Below are 24,361 nucleotides of genomic sequence, written 5' to 3' on the forward strand. Positions count from 1 at the left end.
TCAATTCAATGTGCATAGCGCTCAGAAAAGGGTAGCGACCGTGCCTGTGAAATGACATTGGCAACACTGGCACTGCATCTCAGAAAAACATTTGGAAAGAAGGAAGGGGGCCAATTTGAATTTGCAATAGGTAGTGGGTGCTGTCTCAAACATCAATAAACAGAACCTGGCGCTGCACTAGAACTAGTCACCATCTTGGGAGACCACTGCAGTCAGAGGAAGTGAGAGAAGGTTGATGTGGGTCATGCGAGTGGGCACTGAAGAGAAGCTGGGGCTTGTTGGGCCTGTGAGTCTCCCTTTGACTGCAGGCTTCAGTGCCTTTCACATTTATAAGGGACTGAAATTCAAGAGTATTTTGCAAGATGCACAAAATAACATTTTACCTTGTCAGAATGGTGAAAGAGACAAATTAAGCTTTGTATACATTCAATTTGCTTCTTTTTTAATTAAAACGTCAAAACATATGCAACAAATGAATCCAGTAAAAAAAAGCAGTGAGGTGTCAATAAGACTAGTTAGTGCAAGTCGTTTATGGTGATGCTACCAAAGAAGGGTAACCAGCAAATTACAGGCCAACAGCATTGATACCACGCATAAATAAATAAAGGATAAAGATGGAATTGGGCTCAAAAGCGAGAAGAGTGTGTTGAGCAGATGGAAAGAGGACTTAGAGAGGCTGATAAATGAAGAGAACGAGAGAAAGAGGAGGTTGGATGATGTGGAGATACTGAATCAGGAAGTGCAACGGATTAGCAAGGAGGAAGTAAGGACAGTTATGAAGAGGATGAAAAATGGAAAAACCGTTGGTCCAGATGACATACCAATGGAAGCATGGAGGTGTTGAGGAGAGATGGCAGTGGAGTTTTTAACCAGATTGTTCAATGGAATCTTGGAAAATGAGAGGATGCCTGAGGAGTGGAGAAGAAGTGTACTGGTGGGCCAATATTTAAGAATAAGGGGGATGTGCAGCACTGCAGTAACTACAGGGAGATAAAATTGATGAACCACAGCATGAAGTTATGGGTAAGAGTAGTGGAAGGTCAGTTAAGAAGTGAGGTGATGATTAGTGAGCAGCAGGATGGCTTCATGCCAGGAAAGAGCACCACAGATGCAATGTTTGCTCTGAGGGTGTTGATGGAGAAGTTTAGAGAAGGCCAGAAGGAGTTGCATTGCGTCTTTGTGGACCTGAGAAAGCAAATGACAGGGTGACTGAGAGGAGCTGTGGTATTGTATGAGGAAGTCGGGAGTGACAGAGAAGTACGTAAGAGTTGTACAGGATATGAAGTGTGACAGTGGTGAGGTCTGCGGAGGAGTGACGGAGGTGGGATTACATCAGGGATCGGCTCTGAGCCCTTTCTTATATGCAGTGGTGATGGACAGGTTGACAGATGAGATTAGACAGGAGTCCCTGTGGACTATGATGTTTGCTGATGACATTGTGATCTGTACCGATAGTAGGGAGCAGGTGGAGGAGACCCTGGAGAGGTGGAGATCTGTTCTAGAGAGGAGAGGAATGAAAGTCAGTGGGACCACCAAGAAAGAATACATGTATGTAAATGAGAGGGAGGTCAGAGGAATGGCAAGGATGAGGGGAGTAGAGTTGGCAAAGGTGGATGAGTTTAAATACTTGGGATCAACAGTACAGAGTAATGGGGATTATGGAAGAGAAGTGAAGAAGAGAGTGCAGGCAGGGTGGAGTGGGTGATGAAGAGTGTCAGCAGTGATTTGTGACAGACGGGTATCAGCAAGAGTGACAGGGAAGGTCTACAGGACGGTAGTGAGACCAGCTATGTTATATGGGCTGGTGATGGTGGCACAGGAGACAGAGCTGGAAGTAGCAGAGCTAAAGATGCTAAGATTTGCATTGGGTGTGATGAGGATGGACAGGATTAGAAATGAGGACATTAGAGGGTCAGCTCAAGTTGGATGGTTGGGAGACAAAGTCAGAGAGGTGAGATTGTGTTGGTTTGGACATGTGCAGGGGAGAGATGCCTGGTATATTGGGAGAAGGATGCTAAGGATAGAGGTGCCAGGGAAGAGGAAGGCCTAAGAGAAGGTTTATGGATGTGGTGAGAGAGGACATGCAGGTGATTTGTGTAACAGAGCAAGATGACGAGGACAGAAAGATATGGAAGAAGAAGATCCGCTGTAGCAACCCCTAATGGGAGCATCCGAAAGAAGAAGAAGAAGCCATTGATACCACACATGAGCAAAGCTGTTTCGAAAGTCCTTTTAGAACAATTACGGATATCTTTGGCAGATGGACATTTGAGTGAGCAACAGGGCAGCTTTAGGAAAGACAGGAGCACAGCCCAAGAGATCTTGGTGTTAAGAGTGTTAGCAGAAGATACAAAGTCTAGTTGTCAAAACATCAACCATTGCTTTGTGGATTTTATGAAAGCATTTCATTCAATTTGGCATGAAGGGTTGTGGGCAATGTTGTAGAGCCAGGCAGTTCCATCAAAGCTAGTTGGATAGTACTGCACTGAAAGAATTGTGTGAAGGGTCTTTAGTGTCTGTTAGTGGGGGAAGACAGTTGAGCAACTGGATAAAGACAACACTGGGAACCAGGTAAAGTGACCCATTGTCTCTCCTGCTGTTCATAGCATTATTAGAAATAGTAATGGAAAAGGTGGAAGAAGATTTAAGATGCCGGAATTACCATTGGAAAGCAAATAGTGAAAGATCATAGTATATCAATGTCACCTACAAATCTAACAATGAATGAACTGGATCTTCAAGAGGACCTAACTCTTTTAGTGAAAACCTGAAAAGCCTAAGGTTTATTCATTAAACATAGATAAGAGAAAGGAAATGATGATGGCAAACAATAAGGCAGATATACATTTGGATGGATAGAAACTAAAATGTGTAGACCAGATTGTTTGGTTAGATAGCCCGATAATGAGTGGCAATGATTACTCAAAAGAAATCAATAGAAGAATGGCTATTAATCTTGAAAAGTGGAAATATCTCCATAAAAGTCAAAATAACGGTATTGGTAACACGTGTCTTCTCAATGTTACTTTATACCTGAGAAAGATGGACAGTGAGAAAGAAGGAATTTTTTAGATTGACTGTGCTGGAAGATTCTGAAAATTGAAACATGAAAGAATTCAAAAAGATCTTAATTGAGAAATAAATATTTGTAAAGTTATTAACTAATGGGCACATATGGAAGATGGGAGAGGAGAGGCTAATCAGATTGATGACACAGAGAAAAGGAAATTGGAAATGATGAGTAGGAAGACCAGCAAGGAGATAGACTGATGACATCAAAGAATGGCCAGCAATGAGGATAGCTAAGGAAAGACCTCCAAATGGAAATGGCTTATGATCTTATTTATTTAAATTACTCTCATTATGCTTTCACTTTTTAAGGTGTTTTTTAAGAGTAGGTGCCAGTGAAGAACAAAAATCTAGTAGCTGTAAATATCTAGGGGGTCAGCTTTGGTAAACCTCTGAGTCACACTTTGTTCATTTCTCCAGCCATTTAGTTCCTGTGCAAAGTCTTCTGGGCCTTGCTTCTCTTTTAGGTTTATCTTCAACTTTAATTTTTGAAGTGTTAAACACTCAGCTCATTTTCCCATCCACTTTTTCTGGAGAGGGCTGTGGTGTGTTAACTGTTTCTTATTAATATGCATTATGTTAAGGAGAGGCAAAAGGTTAATCATCTTAATAATGAGAAAGAATATTTAGAATTAAGGTGCTTCAGTCTTTCCAAATAATAAAAGTATGATGCTAATAGAACTATAAGAAGCGTGACACTTATATATTAAATAAGAATGTGTTAAGCCAATCGAACAAATGTAACCTAATACAGACACTAAGCCGTAAGAGTGTATTCTTGTAAGACAAATGTACTAAACTAACTTTTAAGGTAGCTTTTGATATTGTATAATCAATTATTATGTGTCCTGCGGTGGGTTGGCACCCTGCCCGGGATTGGTTCCTGCCTTGTTGGCTGGGATTGGCTCCAGCAGACCCCCGTGAACCTGTGTTCGGATTCAGCGGGTTGGACAATGGATGGATGATATCGCATCTGAGTTGTTTCACTTAAAATTCATTGTGGTAATGTACAGGACCAAAATTAGAAAAAAGTCATCTCTGTCCAAATATTTATGGACCTAACTGTATGGAAAGAATACATAACTATTGCACTATTGGGTTATTGCACATTATTTAAATATTGCACAATAATGATGATCATGTGCAGTGAGTAGTGGATGTTGGACCCTGAGAGTAATGATATTGCACAGTTATTATCAATACCATTTAGATATTGGATATTGCACAGTGGGCGGCACGGTGGCGCAGTGGGTAGCGCTGCTGCCTCGCAGTTGGGAGACCTGGGGGACCTGGGTTCACTTCCCGGGTCCTCCCTGCGTGGAGTTTGCATGTTCTCCCCATGTCTGCGTGGGTTTCCTCCGGGCGCTCCGGTTTCCTCCCTCAGTCCAAAGACATGCAGGTTAGGTGGATTGGCGATTCTAAATTGGCCCTAGTGTGTGCTTGGTGTGTGGGTGTGTGGGTGTGTTTGTGTGTGTCCTGTGGTGGGTTGGCACTCTGCCCAGGATTGGTTCCTGCCTTGTGCCCTGTGTTGGCTGGGATTGGCTCCAGCAGACCCCCGTGACCCTGTGTTCGGATTCAGCGGGTTGGAAAATGGATGGATGGATGGATATTGCACAGTTGATGGATTGAAGGAAGTCCAGGTAAGACTGTGTAGCCATAGAATGGTTATGACTTTTGGGAAAAAACTGTTCTCGAGTCTGTTTGTCCTTGTTGGGATGCCCCTGTAGCGCCTCCCTGAGGACAACAACACCTCAAACAGATCAGAGCCAGGGTGGCAGCTGTCCTTGATGATATTTTTTGCTCTGCTGAGGTGTGAATGTCCATCAGGGAGGGGAGACGGCAGCCGACGATCTTCTGTGCTGCCTTTCACTACTCTCTGAAGCCTCTCCCTGTCTGCCATGGCGCAGCTGCCATACCATATAAATAACAAGCTGGTTAAGTCTGCAGATGATACCAAGCTAGGTGGACTGGCAGATAACTGAGAATCCACTGAATCATTACACTTGGGCAGATTAAATGTAATGTCAGTAACTGTAAATTATTACACGTAGAAATTCAAAACCAGAGTTGAATACACAATGGAATGACTGGAATAAGAAAGCGCACTTATGAGAAGGATTTAGTAGTCATAGTGAACTCTACATGATCAACTTCTGCTCAGAAGGCACTAAGAAGACTAACAGAATATTAGATTACGTCAGCGGTTCTCAATCTACTTTGTGAAGGCACTGTATGCATTACTACTATAGAAAAAAGGATTTCCTTTAACGTTACCTGTAGGGTAGCGTGGCTGTGATCATGTGATAGTTGTGCACTTTTTAAGTCTCTCACTTCTCTACTAACTTTCCACCGTCTGTAACAGCGGTTCTCAAACTGTGGGGAAGTAACAAAAAAGGGGGTGCGAATGTTGCCATATGTGGCGTAATTTCGTTATTCGTAGGGAAATTTTAAACTTGTAGCGGTGTATCGTCAGCAAAAAATATAGGAATACATTTTATTAGGGTTTCAAAAAAACATTAGGGGTGCGTGATTAAAACTGTTATGAAAACTCGGGTCGCAAATACTTAAAGGTTGAGAAACGCTGGATTATATAACGCCCTGGGGTGTACAGGTGGTGCAGTGGTAGTGCTGCTGCTTTGCAGTAAGGAGATTGTGGGTTCGCTTCCCAGTTCCTCCCTGTGTGGATAGCGCTTTGAGTACTGAGAAAAGCGCTATATAAATGTAATGAATTATTATTACAGTGCTACTCAAGTATTTGGTAATCGTTCAGCTTTATAATGCACTGTTGAGATCTCCACTGGAGTAATGTGTGCAGTTTTGTTCAATGGACTATAAATAACGTCACAGCATCGCTTGACAACGTCCAGAGAAGAGTGACAAGGCTGATTCAGGGTATGACTTATGAGGAAAGAATAAAAGAGCTGAACCTTTACAGTTTAAATGGAGATTAAGGGTTGACATGACTGAAGTATTGAAAATTATCAAAGAAATGAGTACAGTGGATCAAGACTGTGACTTTAAAATGAGTTCAACAAGAACATCAATTACCATGTAATATTGTGTAAAACAGGCACATTTAAAAATGGACTTGATGTTATTTTGGAGAATCTCAGTAGATAAGATGAACAATCATGCTGGTCTGAATGCAAATTCTTCTAATGTTCTAATGAATGCAGCAGTGAGGGGAGTGGGCTCTGTTATGGACTGCTGCCTTCTTAGCATCCAATACAGGTAGAAAAGGCAATGGCTCTGTAACTCAGCAATGAAATAGTAACCTCAGACAATGGATACACAGATAAATACACAGAATTAGTTCCAGGCCAGTGATTGACTTAAAAACAGCAAAGGCTAGGCCTGCTCCTGCTATTGGCTTACAGAAAAGTATGAGCTCCTGCTTCTGACATAGCATCTGGTAACCATCAGAAGTAAAGAGAACAGGGTGCTGGTAAATAATCTCACTCTTTGGGTGTGTGCAGGGTGTGTTCAAGCTGAAACTGGAGAGGCACCCATTTCTGGCTCACTACAGCTGCTTTCTCACCACTAAAAAGAGAAACCCGTCCCTCGCATACCACATACCTGCATTGCTCCTCTCAGGTTAATTCCTGTTTCAATGGCCACGTAGTAAGATGCTTGCAGAAATGTCCTTTGTAAAAGAAGAGCAAAAAACAGAAGCACAGCCAGGACGTAGGCATTGGCTAGGAACTCCTGGGATGAAATGAAGTACACCCCCAGCAGCTTGACCTGCGGAGAACAGCAGAATTTAGAAGACTTCACAGGTGCATGCTGGGCCCTGCAGGCTGTGAGATTTCAAACACTGTTTGTTTTTCATAATTATCATTATTATGGAGTAAATTCCCACATTGGTCAGACATCCTGCTGAGTCATTTTATGAAGTGAAGTGCAATGTGTGGCAGTTCTATTTTTTCATAGCTACATTGCAAAACACTTCCAGCTAATACAGTGCATCCGGAAAGTATTCCCAGCGCTTCATCACTTTTTCCACATTTTGTTATGTTACAGCCTTATTCCAAAATGGATTAAATTCATTTTTTTCCTCAGAATTCTGCACACAACACCCCATAATGACAACGTGAAAAAAGTTTGCATGAGATTTTTGCAAATTTATTAAAAATAAAAAAATTGAGAAATCCCATGTCCATAAGTATTCACAGCCTTTGCCATGAAGCTCCAAATTGAGCTCAGGTGCCTCCTGTTTCCCCTGATCATCCTTGAGATATTTCTGCAGCTTCATTGGAGTCCACCTGTGGTAAATTCAGTTGACTGGACCTGATTTGGAAAGGTACACAAATGTCTATAGAAGGTCCCACAGTGGACAGTTCATGTCAGAGCACAAACCAAGCATGAAGTCAAAGGAATTGTCTGTAGACCTCCGAGACAGGATTGTCTCGAGGCACATATCTGGGGAAGGTTACAGAAAAATTTCTGCTGCTTTGAAGGTCCCAACGAGCACAGTGGCCTCCATCATCCGTAAGTGGAAGAAGTTCGAAACCACTAGGACTCTTCCTAGAGCTGACCGGCCGTCTAAACTGAGCGATCAGGGGAGAAGGGCCTTAGTCAGGGAGGTGACCAAGAACCCGATGGTCACTCTGTCAGAGCTCCAGAGGTCCTCTGTGGAGAGAGGAGAACCTTCCAGAAGGACAACCATCTCTGCAGCAATCCACCAATCAGGCCTGTATGGTAGAGTGGACAGACAGAAGCCACTCCTTAGTAAAAGGCACATGGCAGCCCACCTGGAGTTTCTCAAAAGGCACCTGAAGGACTCTCAGACCATGAGAAAGAAAATTCTCTGGTCTGATGAGACAAAGATTGAACTCTATGGTGTGAATGCCAGGCGTCACGTTTGGAGGAAACCAGGCACCGCTCATTACCAGGAAAATACCATCCCTACAGTGAAGCATGGTGGTGGCAGCGTCATGCTGTGGGGATGTTTTTCAGCAGCAGGGACTGGGAGACTAGTCAGGATAAAGGGAAAGATGACTGCAGCAATGTACAGAGACATCCTGGATGAAAACCTGCTCCAGAGCGCTCTTGACCTCAGACTGGGGCGACGGTTCATCTTTCAGCAGGACAACGACCCTAAGCACACAGCCAAGATATCAAAGGAGTGGCTTCAGGACAACTCTGTGAATGTCCTTGAGTGGCCCAGCCAGAGCCCAGACTTGAATCTGATTGAACATCTCTGGAGAGATCTTAAAATGGCTGTGCACCGACGCTTCCCATCCAACCTGATGGAGCTTGAGAGGTGCTGCGAAGAGGAATGGGCCAAACTGGCCAAGGATAGGTGTGCCAAGCTTGTGGCATCATATTCAAAAAGACTTGAGGCTGGAATTGCTGCCAAAGGTGCATCGACAAAGTATTGAGCAAAGGCTGTGAATACTTATGGACATGGGATTTCTCAGTTTTTTTATTTTTAATAAATTTGCAAAAACCTCAAGTAAACTTTTTTCACGTTGTCATTATGGGGTGTTGTGTGCAGAATTCTGAGGAAAAAAATGAATTTAATCCATTTTGGAATAAGGCTGTAACATAACAAAATGTGGAAAAAGTGATGAAGAGCTGGGAATACTTTCTGGATGCACTGTAGCTTTACATTTACATTGTGGACATGTTGGGCCCCGACACAGAAAGTCTTCAACAACACACGTTTATTACAACCCGCACCCCTCAAGACAACATACAGTGCACAATCACCTAGGCACAGTCTCTTAGGACTCCTCTCTGCTACTTCGGCCGCCTCCAACTCCTCACTGACAAGTTCCATCCTTCTCCCACCCAACTCCAGCTCTCTGATTGAAGTGAGGCGGCCCCTTTTAATCAGTCCCTGGATGTGTCGCAGGTGGCCCCTGATTAACATCCGGCAGCACTTCCGGGTGTGTTGGAAGTGCTGAATATTCAAGTCCAGGGGCTATCCAGGCGCCCCCTGGAGGTGGCCACGGTGGAGCATAGGGTTGGATCCCCCATCTCAGTGCCCCCCCCTAGAACCCAGGGGCATTGCCCCCTTGTGGCACAGGGAAAACATTGCCTTCCTTCCAGTATTTCCGTACAATACAATACAATACAATCTACTGTATATATATAATTCACTAAGCCAGAAGACAAGTAGCCAACCATGGAAAGCACGCCGGAAGGGGCGTGGATTCACTAAGCCGACGACAAGTAAGACACCCATGGCACACGCAGGAAGGAGCCACGCCCACCAACTCTAAGACCATTGGATGTGACGACAACTCGCAGAGCCATGCCCACCAACTCGGACGCGACAACACAGAAAAAACGGCGTCATTTATATTCGTCTGTCGTAGAGGCCACATGCACCTCTGAACCATGTTGACTGTTCATAGAGGCATGTTTCACGCGGAGGTGAATCGCCATATGCAGCGTGTAAAACGGTTTGCGAGGGGTATCCCATGGGATCCTTAAAACAATCCTTTACAACTGAGGTTAAAACACAATGAAGTAAGCAGTCTTTAGAAACCAATAAGCCCTGTGCCTCTGTTTCATTAGCATCTCACCTGCTTCATCCAATGGTCTTAAAGTTGGTGGCTGGGGCTCCGTGAGTTGCTCTTGCGAGCGGGCACATGACCAGGGGGTGTGTAAGCTTAGAGAACGAGGGTGGAGGGGGGAGGGGGGAGGACCAGGTAAGAAGAGGCATGTTTGTCGTGGAACTGAATCGCTGAATGACCGTGCGACGACGGTCGGCTGTCAAAAACTGGCCAACAAATTAAACGTGTGTGCATTGTACTTACTGAAAGCAGCGTTCCGGATTTTGCAAATGTTCATTTTTTTTCCCTCCTTTTAGACAACTGTGTCTTTCCGGAAGTGTTCAGCAATCAATATATTATTTTTGAGGCGTTTGCCTACAGGACCACGTGCACTGAGCGAGCGAGAGAGACAGCGAGAGCGTGTGACACACACACACATACAGGCACGCGCGCACGCGGGAGAGAGAGCGCGCTGGACACATAGGAATAATAATACTTCGTTACATTGATATAGCGGTGTTCTCAGTATTGAAAGCGCTATCCACACAGGAAGGAACCGGGAAGCGAACACACAATCTTCCAGAGTCTCCTTACTGCAAACCAGCAACACTACTACAGCCCCACAAGGCAGTTAAAAAATACACCGGGCTTGAATTTATTTTCACTTTTGTAGATAGCATTGCTGCAATTTTACTTTTCTTGGTGGCTTATTACATTATGAATGTTTCACATGTTCATTGTTTCCCCTGTGCTTAAAAGACATTTAAAAAGTGTTTCTCAACTGTGACTACAAGTACTGACAACTGTGTCGTTCAGGAAGTGGTCACCCATCAATACATAATTATGCGGTGTATGCTACGCCGCGGGTTGGCTAGTACAATTTATTTCTGTATAGCCCAAAATCACACAAGAAGTGCCACAATGGGCTTTAACAGGCCCTGCCTCTTGGCAGCCCCCCAGCACTGACTCTCTAAGAAGAAAAAGAAAAACTCCCAAAAAAACCTTGTAGGGAAAAATGGAAGAAACCTCGGGAAAGGCAGTTCAAAGAGAGACCCCTTTCCAGGTAGGTTGGGCGTGCAGTGGGTGTCAAAAGAAGGGGGTCAATGCAATACAATACACAGAACAGAACAAATCCGCAATACAGTATAAAAATAAAAATTTTAGAAGTACGGAGCAGAATTTAACAGTAGATGATATCACATAATAAGATTTGGATATATGTAGAGTCCTGGAGACCTCATCCATCAAGCTGCCTCCCCCATTTGGCCATTCCACGGCTGAAACAGCGCTGGTCCAGCCAATCTGATGAAAGGACCCCTCTTTCTCACGATTCCTGCAGTCCTCCATCAGGGATGACTTTACCTTAGGCAGGCAAAACAACTTGACAGGTGGGCCGTGGCACCAAGTGCCACATTTGAGTACCGAGAACAGAAACAGAATAGGTGAGGGTTAGTATCAAATTCTAACTATCGTGTTACTTATGTTTTAGTGCTCATGACTAACAACAGAGATGCAGTCTGTACAGTTAATCAGCAGCTCTAGTCAGGGTGTGCTAAACTGAAGTCGTGAGTCTTCAGCCGGGATTTAAAAGCTGAGACCGATGGGGCATCTCTTATAGTAGCAGGCAGACCACTCCGCAGTTTAGGGGGTCCTGTAACTAAGAGCTCGACCTCCCGCTGTTATTTTAGTAATCCTTGGAATCCTAAACAGACCAGCATCTTGAGATCTTAATGTGCGCTCTGGTTTGTAAGTCACGATAAGTTCCGACAAGTAAGCCGGACCTTGGCCATTTAAGGCTTTATATGTTAAAAGGAGGATTTTGAAATCCGCCCTAAACTTAACCGGGAGCCAGTGTGAGGATTTAAGAACTGGAGTTATGTGTTCATATGTCCGGCATCCCTGTGGGGCAAGGTCCCTGGATATCTGTCACAACACCTATTTGCTTAGCAGACACTTTTATCCAAATCGACTTACAAAAGAGATCAACATAATCGAGTAACATCAGTCAGGGGACTGTTTGGGAACAAGCGATGACAAAATTGATTTGCACAAGTGAAAATCTCAATACAAAATGTAAGCTATTTACAATTCTCACATTTACAAAACCTAACAGACAAGAGAGTCTTCAAAAGAGAGAGTCAGAGTTTGAACGGAGGTGGGCAGCTCGTTCCACCAGCCAGGAGATGCACATGCACTGAGATTTGATATCACACAGAGGTGGCATCATCAGGAGCCGTTCATCAGCAGATCTGAGTGGTCGAGAAGGAGCGTAGGACCTCAAAAGTGTCTCCAAATGTGCAGGTGCAGAGCCACTGACTATTCTGTAGGCGTGTGACAAGGATTTGAGATTAATGCATGCCATCAAAGGAGGCCAGTGTAGTGATCTGAAGAGAGGAATGGCATTTGCCTGCTTGATGAGCTGCTGCATTTTGAATCATCTGCAGTGGCTTGGTGACACAAGTCAGCAGTTGTCCAGCCGTGACAGGACCACAGCCTGGAGCAGGGTTTGTGCTGCATACAGTGCATCCGGAAAGTATTCCCAGCGCTTCATCACTTTTTCCACATTTTGTTATGTCACAGCCTTATCCCAAAATGGATTAAATTCATTTTTTTCCTCAGAATTCTACACACAACACCCCATAATGACAACATGAAAAAAGTTTACTTGAGGTTTTTGCAAATTTATTAAAAATAAAAACACTGAGAAATCCCATGTCCATAAGTATTCACAGCCTTTGCTCAATACTTTGTCGATGCACCTTTGGCAGCAATTCCAGCCTCAAGTCTTGTTGAATATGATGCCACAAGCTTGGCACACCTATCTTTGGCCAGTTTGGCCCATTCCTCTTTGCAGCACCTCTCAAGCTCCATCACGTTGGATGGGAAGCATCGGTGCACAGCCATTTTAAGATCTCTCCAGAGATGTTCTATCGGATTCAAGTCTGGGCTCTGGCTGGGCCACTAAAGGACATTCACAGAGTTGCCCTGAAGCCACTCCTTTGATATCTTGGCTGTGTGCTTAGGGTCGTTGTCCTGCTGAAAGATGAACCGTCGCCCCAGTCTGAGGTCAACAGCGCTCTGGAGCAGGTTTTCATCCAGGATGTCTCTGTACATTGCTGCAGTCATCTTTCCCTTTATCCTGACTAGTCTCCCAGTCCCTGCCACTGAAAAACATCCCCACAGCATGATGCTGCCACCACCATGCTTCACTGTAGCGATGGTATTGGCTTGGTGATGAGCGGTGCCTGGTTTCCTCCAAACGTGACACCTGGCATTCACACCAAAGAGTTCAATCTTTGTCTCATCAGACCAGAGAATTTTCTTTCTCATGGTCTGAGAGTCCTTCAGGTGCCTTTTGGCAAACTCCAGGTGGGCTGCCATGTGCCTTTTACTAAGGAGTGGCTTCAGTCTGGCCACTCTACCATACAGGCCTGATTGGTGGATTGCTGCAGAGATGGTTGTCCTTCTGGAAGGTTCTCCTCTCTCCACAGAGGACCTCTGGAGCTCTGACAGAGTGACCATCGGGTTCTTGGTCACCTCTCTGACTAAGGCCCTTCTCCCCTGATCGTTCAGTTTAGATGTTTAGTTTAGTCCTGGTGGTTTTGAACTTCTTCCACTTACGGATGATGGAGGCCACTGTGCTCATTGGGACCTTCAAAGCAGCAGAAATTTTTCTGTAACCTTCCCCAGATTTGTGCCTCGAGACAATCCTGTCTCGGAGGTCTACAGACAATTCCTTTGACTTCATGCTTGGTTTGTGCTCTGACATGAACTGTCAACTGTGGGACCTTCTATAGACAGGTGTGTGCCTTTCCAAATCATGTCCAGTCAACTGCAGAAACATCTCAAGGATGATCAGGGGAAACAGGAGGCACCTGAGCTCAATTTTGAGCTAAATGGCAAAGCGCTCTGAATACTTATGTACATGTGCTTTCTCAATTTGTTATTTTTAATAAATTTGCAAAAACCTCAAGTAAACTTTTTTCACGTTGTCATTATGGGGTGTTGTGTGTAGAATTCTGAGGAAAAAAATGAATTTAATCCATTTTGGAATAAGGCTGTGACATAACAAAATGTGGAAAAAGTGATGAAGAGCTGGGAATACTTTCCGGATGCACTGTACTTCGTCAGATATGGTCTGATCTTGCGGAAGTTGTATAGAATGAATCTGCAAGAGCGAGAGACTCTAGCAACACGGTCCTTGAAGGACAGATGGTCATCAATTACCACCCCAAGGTTGTGTACCAACCACACTTAGACAAGTGCTGATCATAGCAGGCCTCTTTAAGGCTGAAAAGCTTCTAGCGTTCTGTCTGTGACAACCTCTGCCCTGATGGTGAGAGCACCTAACCCTGTGACAATTTACAAAAGGGACTGAAGACTGGGTGACAAGGCCTGCATGACAATATTTGAGACTTTGACACGAGAGTAGCAGACATAAACAGGTAATCCTGAGCCAGGTTGATGCCTCGATTCCCTGCTGTTGTGCTCACATGTTCTTGGTTACCAGGGTCACGCGTCTCTCATTCACAGATCTCGGCTGTGGGCCCAGCTGCACTCACTGTGCATTAAAAATGCATCCCTCTTCCAATGTACGTGCCTGTCTCGCTGCGAGATGTGCTGCTTTTAAGATCACCATCCCATCACCATTAGCAGTTCCATATTGCGCTTCTTAAAAAGATTCTATACAAATATTTACAGTCTGATACTGCCCTTCATGACACTTTATTTCAGGAACAACGTTTGGTGAAACAGGTGAAATCCTGGGCCTGGCGGAAATGTTGCAGACAGAGGGACAGACATCAAGTAGTATAAAAGACATTACTGTTATGAAATATTAAAGAAGGCAGGCGAGGCAGACCAAGATACCTGCTTCACCATTTTCCTTTTGCCTCACTAGAGATAGCCATCGCGAAGGCCAGAAAGGCATCCCACCCCACCTCCATGTTTATCCAGAGTCATGCGATTCCATTTTTGCAACTGGATCTCAGGTTGGGTATTTGGTTTCCTGCCTCAGGCAGTGCCAGGGGTGTGAGCCACTCTCTCTTTTGAATTGAACGCTAGAACATGTCTGTGCTTGGCAGGCCTTGTGTGAATTTCTCTTGGGATGTGGGCCCTGCGCGTCGTACTCAAATGCAGATTTAGCCGCTGTGCTTTGTCTCGGCTCCCACTAGGCACATTTTTTTATTCTGCTTTGCTGGCAGAAAGATCCAAGGAGAAATCGTTTTGAGTGGATGCCGTGTAGATGAGAACAAAAATCAACTCCCTTTCCACTAAATTTCAGAACCTGAGGGTATGGAGGTATTTAGGTTAAACACCCTGAAAATAAATCTTTTTTTTCAATTAGTGCCCTGAAAATTATACAAAGAGAACAACATAATTTACACCTGAAAGGTAAACCAATCGTTTTACATAACATAGAACCATTCAAGGTGTGTATCATCTTAAGGCACTTTACAGGTAAATCACTCTCACCTTGCAGGTAACCAGAAGGACGCTTGTCTTCCAGTCTCTTAGCCCAGTTAATACAAAGAATCCTAAGCACTTGTCAGAAGACCACCACCAGGTCCACTTTCTTTTTAATGCACATTAATTTCTTGTTTTAAACTCCAGAAATGAATTGAACAAAACCAAAGTTGACACCTTTCATATACAAGTGAATAAGATGCTTGGAATCCGTCCGCAGGTGAGGAGGAGAACAGCACGGACAACACAATACAACAAATGGCTCTGTGGAAAATGATATTCTACAAAACGAATGATCCACACATAAAGAAAACCAAAAACTGAAGACGGGAAACACTCAGGGCTTTACTGGACATCCCCAGGTGACACCAACACTTACCGGAGGAAGGAAGGTCTTGTTCTCTTTGCCAAGATGGTGAACAATTCCAGAAATACAAAGGGGACCAGCAAAACCTAGGAGATCAGCCAGAAAGCGAAATGTGATGCTGAGAACAAGAGGTCTTCCAAACGCATAGCGCAGGGCACACCAGATGGATTTGGATCCCTGGGGGTAAGCAGAGGCCTTGGTCTGCCAATAGGGAAGAGAAAAAGGGACACTATCAGGGGGAATAAAGGTAAGAAAGGAGAATAATAAAGAAATAAAATGTATTATGATTATTCTTATTATTAAAAATACAATGAGGACAGGTTCTCCATGTTTGCTGTTTGACAAGTGCACAGAATGCAATTTACCAAAAATGTATGCAAGGTGCAACACAACCTTTTTTTATGTACATTTTAGTCTGCTTTAAAGTTACATTTTTTATTAACTAAATTAAACATTTGAGTGGGGGTTAAATCTTATTTTACTTTTTTTTGTTTTGTATTTTTCCTTTGTTCTTGCAGTATTTAATTCAAGGTAAATGGTTAGATTGGCTGCGGTGGGTTGGCACCCTGCCCAGGATTGGTTCCTGCCTTGTGCCCTGTGTTGGCTGGGATTGGCTCCAGCAGACCCCCGTGACCCTGTGTTTGGATTCAGCAGGTTGGAAAATGGATGGATGGATGGTTAGATTGGTGGCACGGTGGCACAGTGGGTAGCGCTGCTGCCTCGCAGTTGGGAGACCTGGGGACCTGGGTGAGCTTCCCGGGTCATCCCTGTGTGGAGTTTGCATGTTCTCCCCGTGTCTGCGTGGGTTTCCTCCCACAGTCTACAGACATGCAGGTTAGGTGGATTGGCGATTCTAAATTGACTCTAGTGTGTACTTGGTGTGTGGGTGTGTTTGTGTGTGTCCTGCAGTGGGTTGGCACCCTGCCCGGGATTGGTTCCTGCCTTGTGCCCTGTGTTGGCTGGGATTGGCTCCAGCAGACCCCCATGACCCTGTGTTCGGATTCAGCGGGCTGGAAAATGGATGGTTAGATTGGGTGGGTTACTATTTTATGGTTGATTAGTAGAACATAATTATAATGTCCATCCATCCATCCATCCATCCACCCGCTGAATCCGAACACAGGGTCATGGGGGTCTGCTGGAGCCAATCCCAGCCAACACAGGGCACAAGGCAGGGAACCAATCCTGGGCAGGGTGCCAACCCACCGCAGGACACATACAAACACACCCACACACCAAGCACACACTAGGGCCAATTTAGAATCGCCAGTCCACCTAACTTGCATGTCTTTGGACTGTGGGAGGAAACCGGAGCGCCCGGAGGAAACCCACGCAGACACGGGGAGAACATGCAAACTCCACGCAGGGAGGACCCGGGAAGCGAACCCGGGTCCCCAGGTCTCCCAACTGTGAGGCAGCAGCGCTACCCACTGCGCCACCGTGCCGCCTTATTATAATGTTCTCATTTTAAAAAATACAATGTACAAAAAAAGAAAAAAAGGGAAATAAATAAAAATGAAATATTAGAACTTGGGCGGCACGGTGGCGCAGTGGGTAGTGCTGCTGCCTCACAGTTAGGAGACCCTGGGTTCGCTTCCCAGGTCCTCCCTGTGTGGAGTTTGCATGTTCTCCCCGTGTCTGCATTGGGTTTCCTCCCACAGTCCAAACACATGCAGGTTAGGTGCATTGGTGATTCTAAATTGTCCCTAGTGTGTGCTTGGTGTGTGTGTGTGTGCCCTGCGGTGGGCTTGCGCCCCACCCGGGGTTTGTTTCCTGCCTTGCACCATGTGTTGGCTGGGATTGGCTCCAGCAGACCCCCGTGACCCTGTAGTTAGGATATAGCAGGTTGGATAACGGATGGATAGACATTAGAACTTACATATTTTGGGCTAAATCTGAAAAATTATTTAATGAATTGACCGACCTGTCGCTATGTGAATTTTGCGATAATTCGTTTACTCTTGATTTATCCTTTCAAATAGTGTTCAGGCTCAGTACTATTGAGCCATGCGCCAAAACACAGGACACACTGACCAAAAAGCCACATTTCTTCATTCTTTGGCACAATTAACACACCAGAGTCCATTTTACAAATCTGCTGTTTATTTTGGTTCAATGCTAAGTATACCAAAAATGAAACATCATTTCAAATATCTGCATGTTCTCGTTAGTTTCTCTGGCCTAAAGCACTTCATCCAGGACTGTGGTTTTCCTACACATCTCCTTCTAAATGAAAAGCATGAATGTAGGTGTGACAATAAATATAAACTTCAACTTAAGGGTGTCTTCTATTAGATTAGACAGATCGGGTAAACTTTATTAATCCCGTGGGGATATTCAGATGTACACAGAAGCAGAAACATAGAAAACAAGGATACGGACTCACAGGACAAATAATAAAGCTAATCAATCCATATAATAAATAAATGAATGAATGAACTGCGGTGGGCTGGCGCCCTGCCCGGGGTTTGTTTCCTGCCTTGCACCCTGTGCTGGCTGGGATTGGCTCCAGCAGACTGTAGTTAGGATATAGTGGGTTGGATAATGGATGGATGGATGTATATTGTGTAGATATTTCAAAATGAACTTAACAAGTACATTGGGAGGAAGCACTGAACTGTCTGAGTGAAGTGCGCAGAAATGACCCCCGGAGGCACTTCTTCGCACACCGTTATGAAATGAGCCTGTGACTACCAGTGCTTGAAGGGAATGCCTCCTGGATGGGATTTTTCAGGATGGCACCATCCTCTTTTCCACATTAGCTTCTAGTGGGTCCAGGTTTCACCCAGTGTTTCAGCAGGCTTTCCTGATATGTTTGTTCAGGCATTGTGTTCAATCAGTTGATAAAACATATGTTTCAATAATTAGCTCTGTCTGTGCTTTCCTGTATCTAGCTTATTCTAAACACTTAGTGCCATGCCACCAATTTAAATTCATCCATTTCAGTTTTTAAATCTATACATATTAAAGGCAAAGCCCTCACTGACTCCTCACTAATTCTCCCACTTTCCATACAGGTGGGAAGCTGAAATTTCGTGTGCTCATTCCTTGCAGTGTCCTTACAAAAATTAAGTATGTTTCATGTCCTATTGCAACACCTTTGATGGACGGCCGGCAACTTATCCCAGCCGACACATCCGGGCCGCTAGATGGCAACTTCCCTGCAGCATAGAAGTATCCAGGATTCCCGCAGGGCACCATGGGAGATGGAGTTCGGTTTGACAGCCCTGTTGGGGACCCTGGGGGCCACCGTGGGACCCTGCAGGAAGACAAGGGGATTTTTATTTCCTGTATAGCCCGGAAGTACTCCCAAGTCACGGGGACGAAAGAACTGAAGTACTTCTGGGCTTAAGAAAAATGTAACTCTTTATCTGACCTGGAAGTGCTATGGAATAACGTGGACTGAAGGACAGGAGCACTTCCAGGTCAAGGACTATTTAAAGGACTGTGGGAAACCCAGCAGGAGAGCCGGAGTTGGGAGGAAGAGTGACCGAGCTGCTGAGTGGAGAGGAGGATTATTGTTGATTATTATTGTGGAGGTGCTTTGTGCACATTATTGTAATAATAAAAATATTACTGGGACTTTTACCTGGTGTCGGACATGTTGTCTGTGGGTTTTACGGGGCAACAACGACCCCTAGTGGGGGGAAATCGGTGTACCCCCTAAATTGTATATATAGACAGGGGAAACCCCTCTTCCCTATTTCCCTATTTCTGCGACTTCCAATATATGTAGGAAGCCCAAATTTCCCATGCTCATCCTTTACACTGTACTTACAAACGTTAAGTAACAAACTTTCGAAAATAACGTCTTCTTTTTGGCGGTTCTCACCATTATGCCGTAAGGAACTTTCGGAACTGACCTCTCCTTTTGGTGGTTTCATTCCTCATTTCCGTTAACAGACGATTTATTTCACGGCAGAGACACACAATGGCCGCCCCCGGCCCCCCTTCCTTTTTCCGCACACCTACCACGTGGTCGGCTCCCTGCCTGTTTACATTAATGACATCTCGTGCTCAGGTGCCTCCTCACTCGCTCATCACTCATGCTCACTGCTCCCTTCTTCTTTACTTCACCGCTTCAAGCCTGTTATCGTTGCTTCACGTCTTCCTGCTGGTGACTCGTTTACAAAGAGATCCTTACATCCTAAAACGGGCATTTCTCATACACAACATTTACAATCATAAATGAAACTCTTTACAATCATCAAATTCACTCTCAGTATTAAAATAAGCCTACGATAAGCACATTGACAACTATGTTACGTTATTTTTCAAATGTTTCCTTTTCTGTTTCATAACTTCTTTAATACACTTCTTCTCCACTGTGAAGCAGGTATTTTGCTAGTACTATTATAAACACAAGTCCACATTTACAGTGAGGAGTGAAAAGACCTGATAAAATGTGTGGTACCTGGATGGTGGTGATACCCAGCCGGGCTGCCCGAGAAGACCGGAGGAAGGCTGGAGCCCTGGAGCTGGGAAGCTCGACCCTGTAGGGGCCCGTGGTCACCACCAGGGGGCACCCCAATACCAGTAGGATCCTGGACCTCAGCACTTCCGCCACACCTAGAAGTGCTGGGTGGAAGAAAAGAGGGGACACCCGGAGTGCTTCCGGGGATACAGCCGGCACTTCTGCCACACTGGGGCGTGTCGGTGGGAGATTGCTGGGGACACACCTGGAGCACATCTGGGTGCTTATTTAAAGGGGCCGCCTCCCTTCAGAGGAGGACTTGAGTTGGGAGAGCAGAAGGACGAATTCTCTGGAGAAGGATGCGGCCTGAAGGCATTGTTGATTGGCCTGGACTGTGGGGTATTGGGGGCTTGTGAGTAAGTTGTAAATATGGAGAGCCTCGATAAATGTGTGTGGGGTAAATCTAACGTGTCTGCCTGTCTGTGTCCGGGTCATATTCCACAAATGTTAATTGACCGTTTCTGAGTATGGTGCCTGCATCTTCATTACAATGCGCTCTTCATTTGCTTTATGATTATTCTACAGGAGACTAGCAAAAGGTAGGCTTTAATTTGATTTAATTTGTCATTTGATTTGCCATTTCATTTCAATGGAAATAAATTAAATCTTCCGTTAATCAACATTTAATTGTAGTTACAACAAGTGGAGCACAGCCAGCTAATAAGTCAAAGAATAAATTGTTTTTTTATGCAAAAACTTGGTGCCATTAATAAGCTGTGTTGTATGTATGGCAACGTGCTGCATGTTGATCAGCATGGGATAGTAAGAATTCCATTGTGCTCTGTACATGTGACAATAATAAGCTTACAAAAATAATAATAAAAAAACAAGAAGTGTCTGAAATACTTGGTGTAGCTGAGATGGACTACTGCTGCATGTCCTCTCTATGACACATTAGCAAAGGGGGACATTCCAAGGGGCAGCATAAAGAAGAGGGACGCCTCACGCCTGGACAAACTGGTAAGGAAGGCAGGCTCTAACGTAGGCCTGGAGCTGGACAGTCTGACATCCGTGGCAGAGCGACGGGCGCTGAGCAGACTCCTGTCAGTCATGGAGAGTCCACTGCATCCACTGAACAGGATCATCTCCAGACAGAGGAGCAGCTTCAGCGACAGACTGCTGTCACCGTCCTGCTCCACTGACAGACTGAGGAGATCGGTCCTCCACCACACTATGTGACTCTTCAATTCCACCGGGGGGATAAATGTTAACATTATACAAAGTTATTGTCTGTCTGTATACCTGCATTGTTATCACTCTTTAATTTAATATTGTTATTATCAGTATGCTGCTGCTGGAGTATGTGAATTTAATAAAGTATCTATCTATCTATCTATCTATCTATCTATCTATCTATCTATCTATCTATCTATCTATCTATCTATCTATCTATCTATCTATCTATCTATCTATCTATCTATCTATCTATCTATCTATCTATCTATCTATCTATCTATCTATCTATCTTATAGTGCCTGTCATTCTATCTATCTATCTATCTATCTATCTATCTATCTATCTATCTATCTATCTATCTATCTATCTATCTATCTATCTATCTATCTATCTATCTATCTATCTATCTTATAGTGCCTGTCATTCTATCTATCTATCTATCTATCTATCTATCTATCTATCTATCTATCTATCTATCTATCTATCTATCTATCTATCTATCTATCTATCTATCTATCTATCTATCTATCTATCTATCTATCTATCTATCTATCTATCTATCCATCCATTCACACAATGAATAACTAAGGAGCTGTGTGTCAAGAAATGCTACTGCAGATCCATCATACCAATAGCAATAAACCTTTATAGTGCCTCACTCTGACTGCTCTCTTATCTTTAGCCAAGTGTGAAGTTTCATTTCTTTTTAGTTTGTTTCAGGTTTTTTTGTCTTATTTGTAGTAATTCTTTCGCTGATGACATTGTGATCTATAGCGAGAGCAGGGAGCAGGTTGAGGAGGGAAGTGTGACAGTGGTGAGGTCTGCGGTAGGAGTGACGGAGGTGGGATTACATCAGGGATCGACTCTGAGCCCTTTTTTATTTGCAGTGGTGATGGACAGGTTGACAGAGGACATTAGACAGGAGTCCCCGTGGACTGTGATGTTTGCTGATGACATTGTGATCTGTAGCCATAGTAGGGAGCAGGTGGAGGAGACCCTGGAGAGGTGGAAATCTGCTCTGGAGAGGAGAGGAATGAAGGTCAGTAGGACCACCAGGACAGAATACATGTGTGTGAATGAGAGGGAGGTCAGTGGAATGGTGAGGATGAGGGGAGTAGAGTTGGTGAAGGTGGAGGAGTTTAAATACTTGGGATCAACAGTACAGAGTAATGGGGATTGTGGAAGAGAAATGAAGATGAGAATTCAGGCAGGGTGGAGTGGGTGATGAAGAGTGTCAGGAATGATTTGTGACAGACGGGTATCAGCAAGAGTGAAAGGGAAGGTCTACAGGACGGTAGTGAGACCAGCTATGTTATATGGGCTGGAGACGGTGGCACAGGAGACAGAGCTTGAGGTGACAGAGTTGAAGATGCTAAGATTTGCATTGGGTGTGATGAGGATGGACAGGATTAGAAATGAGGACATTAGAGGGTCAGCTCAGGTTGGAAGGTTGGAAGACAAAGTCAGAGAGGTGAGATGGCGTTGGTTTGTACATGTGCAGAGGACAGGTGCTGGGTATATTGGGAGAAGTATGTTAAAGATAGAGCTGCCAGGCAAGAGGAAAAGAGGAAGGCCTAAGAGGAGGTTTATGGATGTGGTGAGAGGACATGCAGGTGATGGGGGTGACAGAACAAGATGACGAGGACAGAAAGAGATGGAAGAAGATGATCCGCTGTGGCGACCCCTAACGGGAGCAGCTGAAAGAAGATTTGAGAGGGGCTTTTGTTGTCCGTTATATTTCTTTCGCTTCTGTTAAAGGAATATCCCCCCTTGCGACAAACATAATCCTCTCTATCTATTGAGCTTGAAACCTTTGAACTTTAAAAGCTCAAACGACTGAAATTCACAAAAATCTGTCTTTCTTACAGTAAATGTGTAACCCAAATTTTTCTACATTTCTGAGAAGTGGTTTGGCTGTTGTCAGAATGAGTTTTAAAAAACTTTGAACTTTAAAAGCTCCAAGCTGAATGGTTGTCCATCTATCCATTTTCCAACCCGCCGAATCCTAACTACAGGGTCACGGGGGTCTGCTGGAGCCAATCCCAGCCAACACAGGGCACAAGGCAGGAACCAATCCCGGGCAGGGTGCCAACCCACTGCAGGACGCACACCCGCACACCAAGCACACACTAGGGCCAATTTAGAATCGCCAATCCACCTAACCTGCATGTCTTTGAACTGTGGGAGGAAACCCACGCAGACACGGGGAGAACATGCAAACTCCACACAGGGAGGACCCGGGAAGCAAACCCAGGTCCCCAGGTCTCCCAACTACGAGGCAGCAGCGCTACCCACTGTGCCACTATGCCGCTCCTGAATGGTTGTAATTCACCAAAAACATAATCAGCACTGAGATTAATGAGTGGAATTTATTGACCTGAATCGTCCATTTTTTTCTCAAGTTATAACAGCCAAAAAATGTTTAACACAAACACATAGACACAGGGGCACAACACCCTTCCAAAAATGTTCAAAGAATATTCTAGGCACATCAAAACATGTTTATTCTGTTAAACTCCTAAAGTAGATTTTTGTTTCATAAAACAATTTTTCTACATACAGTATGTAAACCATAGACTCCTTTTCCTGAGAAGGCTAAAGAGCTTTGGGTTGAGAACCAAAACACTACTGAACTTCTACTGATGCCCTATTGAAAGTATCTCGACTGGATGCATCACAGTGTGCCAGGATCGCCAACTCCTCCAAAGCTCTGTTTGTACAGCTACTAAAATAATTGGGGCTGACCTTCCAGAGCTTCTCACCATCTACTCAACCAGATCTCTGAGGAGAGCTCAATCCATCACCTCTGATGACAGCCATCCCAGCTCATCCACTGCTTTCACTTTTGCCTTCTGGAAAGTTCTACTGGTGCCTCACCGCTCACTCCACCCTCTGCGTGGACAGCTTCTTCCCCCAGGCCAGGTGAAGTCACTGAACTCCCAGTAACCTGATCCTACCTGCCCTGCACTGTGTACTTTTACACACCTGCTGGTTTATGTGAAATTGTGCTGTGTGTTACAGTTTTTTATCAGTTATTTACTTTCTTATTTCATTTTTTCATTCTTATTTACTGTATTTATTTATTTATCTTCAGCTACTCTTATTGATTTACTGTATTTATTTATACATTACTAGAATTGTGGCACAAGAATTTCTGCTCTTGCAGTGTATGAGACAATAAAAATCTCTAATACTAATCATACAAACAGTAAGAAGGCAGCGGCTCTATAATAGAATCCCCAAAACAGACGACAGCGACATCGATCCTTAAGGGCCCATTCACACTTGAGTGTTGTACATTTTAAG

General features: G+C 44.4%; 1 protein-coding gene and 1 long non-coding RNA gene across 5 annotated transcripts in view; one reads left to right on the forward strand and one right to left on the reverse strand.

The window, feature by feature from the left end:
• abcc8 (ATP-binding cassette, sub-family C (CFTR/MRP), member 8) overlaps nt 1-24,361 on the reverse strand; it is a 380,635-nt gene that overhangs the window by 229,314 nt on the left and 126,960 nt on the right. For all 4 annotated transcript variants that reach the window (XM_051923356.1, XM_051923355.1, XM_028796118.2 and 1 more), the window contains exons 7-8: nt 15,418-15,606; nt 6,646-6,810 (exon numbers count right to left, since the gene is read on the reverse strand). In XM_051923356.1, the coding sequence (XP_051779316.1) occupies nt 6,646-6,810; nt 15,418-15,606 (354 nt within the window). The remainder of the gene's footprint in view (nt 1-6,645; nt 6,811-15,417; nt 15,607-24,361) is intronic.
• LOC127526779 (uncharacterized) lies at nt 766-22,761 on the forward strand. Its single transcript, XR_007934213.1, has 2 exons — nt 766-2,087; nt 22,669-22,761. It is a non-coding gene; the product is annotated as an uncharacterized LOC127526779 (long non-coding RNA).

The sequence above is a fragment of the Erpetoichthys calabaricus genome, chromosome 2, assembly GCF_900747795.2.
Source record: "Erpetoichthys calabaricus chromosome 2, fErpCal1.3, whole genome shotgun sequence".
In the NCBI taxonomy this organism is placed as follows: Eukaryota; Metazoa; Chordata; class Cladistia; order Polypteriformes; family Polypteridae; genus Erpetoichthys; species Erpetoichthys calabaricus.